The 5,450-nt window shown below is 47.5% G+C and overlaps 1 protein-coding gene across 1 annotated transcript in view; it reads left to right on the top strand.

Moving 5' to 3' along the window:
* Nucleotides 1–1,579: 1,579 nt before the first annotated feature.
* Nucleotides 1,580–5,450, top strand: part of TULP3 (TUB like protein 3) — a 35,256-nt gene continuing 31,385 nt past the window's right edge. Inside the window, exon 1 of the mRNA XM_047787820.1 lies at nt 1,580–1,700. Within this exon, the coding sequence (XP_047643776.1) occupies nt 1,660–1,700 (41 nt within the window). The 5' untranslated portion in view covers nt 1,580–1,659. The remainder of the gene's footprint in view (nt 1,701–5,450) is intronic.

Raw genomic sequence — 5,450 nt, 5'->3', positions numbered from 1 at the left:
CTTTTTATTGTAATTATGTGAACTGAAGTTTGGTACTTGCCATCAGCCTCTACATGGAGTAAAACCTGAGCAACCGCAGCTACCAATGCGCAGCAGCCCCTGAGTGGAGCTCAGGGTGGAAACCAGGAGTGAGGCGTTTCTGTGCTCTGGGAAAACTGGAAGAACAGACCTTCAGAGAGTCAGATATTTTTAGGAGATTTTATGTGACCAATTCTTGCATGTCCTCATATCTAGAAAAACACTAAAATCCTTCATGGTGATGTCCTCTCCTTGTGACTGGTCGTAGCCTTCGGAAGACCAGCAACAAACTGGTAAAATGTGTGTGTGCTGCATGCACCTCCCTCCCCCCCTTTATCATATTGATATTCCCCCTTTTCCTCCTTGGGTGGTGTTTCAGCTGGGTCTGTAGTTAAGGATAAAGAATGTCACCATCATCTGTCAATGCCGTCACCTCCGAGCGTGAGAGCCTGTATGTCCTGTTGGCTGTGGAAACTCAGGATGCTGGCCCTGATAGCAGAGGTGCATGTCAAAGGAATGATTTCACCGAGCCCAGGCCTCTATTGCTCCTGCTCCCTGTCCTTTGTTGCAAAAACTATGTATCCTGGCTCCTCCCTCACCGCCTCGGTGCAGTTTCTTGGGGTCGCCTGAGATGCTCTCTCCTGGGCTTGAGTCCTAATTTCACCCCCAATAAAATCTAACTCTTCACTTTCAGGTTGTGTATTTTTTTAGTCGGCAGTTAATGCAGAGGGACCGCCTCAACAGCAAAATGTCTCGCTTGTCCTTTCACCCAAACAAATAGCATCTCATTCGACTCCATTCCATCAGCTTTCCGAACCTAGTCTGTGTCAGGTTCAGCATGAGCTAGACAAGCAAGGATTACTTATTTTAAACGGAATTTGAAGCACAGGTAATGAAATGTGTTCGAGTTCCCACAGTGAGTGGGTGCCCACCAGTGAGCGCAGGGCTCGACTCTCTTAGCTTGTGCCAAGTTCCCTGCCTTTTAGAAACTCAAAACCAGGGTGGAAACTTGGGGGCTGTGATGCTGCGTTCAAGTTGGGGCAAGATTTACTGGATCGGATAGCGGATCTCATCACGCGAGGCAGATGTTTGAACATGGCGGGTAGGCTGAAGAGAGAAGTAGGTGGAAAAGACAGACGAGAGTGCAGGGAGGTCTGGGGACATGCTAAAGGCTTGGGAGGAACTAAGGGAGCCTGAAGGCGCCCAGCACGGTGGCGGCGCAGAAGCACATGCTTGGGAAGGACTGCTGAGGAGGCGGCGGGGGATGGGGAGGGCAAGCATGGTTCCGAGAAGGCCTCGGGATCTGGAAAAGGCTGCCCTCAGGAAGCGCTCTGGGTGGTCTCGGGGTGCTGGCTGCCTGGGCGCGCCGCGATTAGTGGGGGGATGGGCGGCTCCTCCGACAGAGTGGCGCGTAGCAACCCGCCCATAGCAACCCTCCCGCGGCGCGGCCGCCCCTAGCAACCCTCCGTGGGGAGTGGCGGGCTCTCGGACCAATGGGAGGGGAGCGGCGGGCGCGTGGTGGCCAATGGGCGGCGGCGACAGTGCTGTGTGCGGTTGCGGGGCGGGGTCCCTGGACCCGGGTGGCCCCCGCTGCGGCCGCGTCGCGGGTGTGGACCCGGTCGCAGCTCTCCCGGCGGCGGGATGGAGGCGTCGCGCCGCCGCCCCGGACCCCGTGGGGACAGGTCGGCAGCGGTGGCGACGGGCAGAAGCCGAAGGGGGCCGATGGGGTCCGGGCTGGGAGTCGGAGTGCGGGAAGCTGGGCCGGGGGCGTGGGGAGGGCTCGTGTCCAGCAGCGCGGGGACCAGCGGGGTTGGTCCGGCTTCGTCAGAACGTGTCAGTCAGGGTTGCTCCGCCCGGGCCCGGGGTGCGGGATGGTTCCAGGGTCCAGCGGAGCGCGCTGCGGTGGCGGCGACGCCCCTCCGCCGGGCCCAGCTCCGAGCGGTCAGCGCGGGGCGGGCCATCAGGTTCGGCGGGGGTGAAAGCGCGGCTCAGCCTGGGCCTGGTCCCGTGCCCCGCGCAGACCGCGCCCGCCGTCTGCCCGGGGCAGCCCGAAGTCGTGTCACCAGCGGTGAACCGCTCGAAAGCTTGCTGCCCTGGAGGCAGTGGGTGGACGACACTCATCTTTCTCTTTTATCGGGTTTTACTTAGGTGAGAGCTGCTCTGTTTGCTGGTTTTTTATCAGGTTGGGAGAAGAAGAATCTCTAAATCTGGAAGTGCTGGGGGAAATCAAGTTAGAATTGAGTGCCGTCGTTGAATTTAGACGGTGCTCACTCAGTTGTGGGCCTTCAGTGAATCTTAGGGAATGAATTTAAGGCTGCAAATTCCACGGCTACCATATGTTTGATATGACTCATGATTTTTGGAAAGAAAAAATGGAATTGACTTTGAAATTGCCCCCAGGAGGCAAAATGGTTTTTAATTTATTGGTCTGGAAGTTTCACTGGATAATTATAAAGTTTGTTCTTTTTCTTCCCAAACCAGCTCTTTAATTTTAAAATTGACCTCAGAGGAGAATGTGTGAGTTATCGCATGTCACTGGTTAACTCAGTTGTTGCCGAGAGGGAGTGGGATGAATGTTTCTTGTTTTTTTGGCATCAGGTTGTGTGTTGATGATGTTTTTGATGTAACACATTAATAGAGTTTTTGGTATTAATACCTTTCAGTGTGAAGGATAACATCAGACTTTCAAGTTTCCTGTGACTTTTTTTTTCTTCTTTGATGAGTGTTCCCAAGAGGCAGATGTATTGTCAACACGGTAGAAAAATCATTAACAAGCAAACTCCAAACATTTTTTCCTGTATCTGAAATATTTAGTGGAAATTGGAGATGGAGTTTGAAATGTACTGGCAACTCTCTGGCCCTTGGCGGAAGCGGGCATTTAAATTGTAGATTGCCCTGGAGATGACAGTGGTTGGCTAGTGCTGCAACTTGAGCCTGTCTGGCCTTTTGTTCCTGGTAGAGGATTGAAGATGTGCTGAGTCTCTGTGTAACGTGACCTTGTGACCCACAGTTGGCTAAGAAAGTCCTAATCTGTGGTTTATCTGAATACCATGATTTTTCTTTAGAAATACAAACAGTAGTGATAGCTGGAGGTTATGTGTTGACCATGCTTGTTATTCTCTCTCCTGTTCTTTTTTTTTTCTTAATTACCCAATGAATTTATTATATGTATAGTTGTACAATGTCTCTCCTGTTCTTTTTCAAATGTTTCATCAGATGAACTAATTGTGGGCAAACAGACTTACCCAATGCTTAAAAATACTTAGATTAACTAATGCAAGACTACAGTATGTTTGTCACATATCAAAAGCTGTAGTAAAAGCCTTGTGATGTCTAACATTCATGTATTTCTTCAAATACAAAGAAAACTACATAGAGACCTCGGAAGGAAAGAATAATCCCCATAATAAATTTCCTTTCCAAGCAGACTCAGACATTTTTGGGAATAGTTTTCGTTTCTGGCTTCTCTTAGGGTTTCCCACACAAACTGCTGTTTTCCCTGCGTTTGTGCCCACAGAAAGAAAATGTTAACATTTCTTCTTGCCAGGAGGAAAAGTGTGCTTGAATTACTCGGAGGAGGAGTTGAAGCTGCCTTGCTTCTCCTTGTCTGAAGATTGGAGGACTAGAAGGGGCCTTGATTATTCCCTGTTCACAAGTAATTCCCCAGTGGAATTGTTAAGGTGTCTTTCAACTAAAATTTCCTGTAGTCTGATTTCTTTATTTACTCTGAGTCAGTTCACTAGGAATAAGGTCCTTGCACTACTGAATCTGTGCTGCCTCATCAGACATTCTTACTGTTGGTAAGGACTGCAGAACTTTCTTGGCCTGGTTAAAGCTTGAGTCTACTGAAGCCTGGGAAGAGACGCCCGATCCACATTCTGATGGATGTGCTGTCTTTATTCACTCACTCAGTACTTGTTAGGAATCTTGACAATGAGGATGGCTGTCTCTGACCCCTTGCCTTAGATCTTCTGTGACAACACTAATGGTGATCGTCACATCGTAGAGTGAGCCAGCAGGACCTCTGGAATACAACAGTTCTGAACGGGAATTTAGTAATACTTTAGCCCTTGCTGTCTTACCACGTGGCACTGTGCTGAGGGGAAAATGCTGGAAGCTTCTGTGGGTTCCCCAGCTCCAGTCTCAGCTTTGTCACTGTCCAGCAGTGCGATGCAGAGCCGCTCGGCTACTTCTTTGGCTTCAGTTTTCTCCTGGGAAGTATTAGGGCTTTTTAGGATTCCATCAATGATTTATACTGAAGTGAATAAAATACCTTTTTTAATTGCATATGGCTCCAATTTCAAAAGGTACCAAAAGATAATCAGAGAAGAGTATGTCTTTTCTTGTTGTTTCCGTGTCACTTCATTCGTTGGTGGATTTCGTGGGGGAGTTGTCGTCCAAAGATATTTTGTAATATTAAATAATCTCTTAATTTTCCTTTCCCACTCTTAAAATGTGATGACTTTGAGTTTTAGGGTGGAATAAGATAGTCTAAATTCTGATAACTACTTTCATCGTGGACAAGATACATTTTTAGAATATAAACCACAGTGGCTTCAAGTTTTAATTTTTTTCTACAATAACTAATGTATAGAAATTAAGTTTTTAAAACATTTTTTATTAAAATATAGTTGATTTGGAGTTGCCGTTGTGGCTCAGTGGTTAAGGAACCTGACTAGTATCCATGAGGACGGTTCAATCCCTGGACCTGCTCAGAGGGTTAAGGATTTGGCATTGCTGCGAACTGTGTTGTAAGTCGCAGACAAGGCTTGGATCCCGTGTTGCTACAGCTCCAATTCAACCTCTAGCCTGGGAACCTCCATATGCCGAGGGTGTGGCCCTAAAAAGCAAAAAAAGAAGAAAATGAGAATTATTTTTCAGACAAGCTTCCTGAAAAGGAAAAAGTTTTTTAGCTTTGCTGGAAGAAACTTCAATAAATTTATATACTTTGCCTTTGTTTTTTAGGTTTTATTTATTTAGTTATTGCTTTTTCGGCCGCACCCGCAGCGTATGGAAGTTCCTAGGCTAGGGGTCGAATCAGAGTTGTAGCTGCCGGCTACAGCCACAGCCATAGCCACACAGGATCCAAGCCACGTCTGTGACCTACACCACAGCTCATGGCAATGCTGGTTCTTAACCCACTGAGCGAGGCCAGGGATCAAACCTGCAACCTCATGGTTCCTAGTCAAATTCGTTTCCACTGCACCACAATAGAAAATCCTGTTTTTAGGTTTTAGAATGAAGCAAGTTTAATAGAGGAGTGACTTGTTTTCCTGTTAAAAAAAATAGCAGAATTTTATTATGGCAACTTGATATGTCACATAAGCCAGAGGCAAAGTAGAGATGTTTTGATTGAGTGAAGTTGGTATGCTGTTTTTAAAAAGGGGAACATCTGTCAGGATAAAATGATCAGTAATAATTGCTTACATTTG

This window comes from Phacochoerus africanus, chromosome 7 (genome assembly GCF_016906955.1).
Source record: "Phacochoerus africanus isolate WHEZ1 chromosome 7, ROS_Pafr_v1, whole genome shotgun sequence".
Lineage (NCBI taxonomy): Eukaryota > Metazoa > Chordata > Mammalia > Artiodactyla > Suidae > Phacochoerus > Phacochoerus africanus.
Note: the sequence above shows the minus strand (reverse complement) of the source record. Positions and strands in the feature narration are given on the sequence as shown.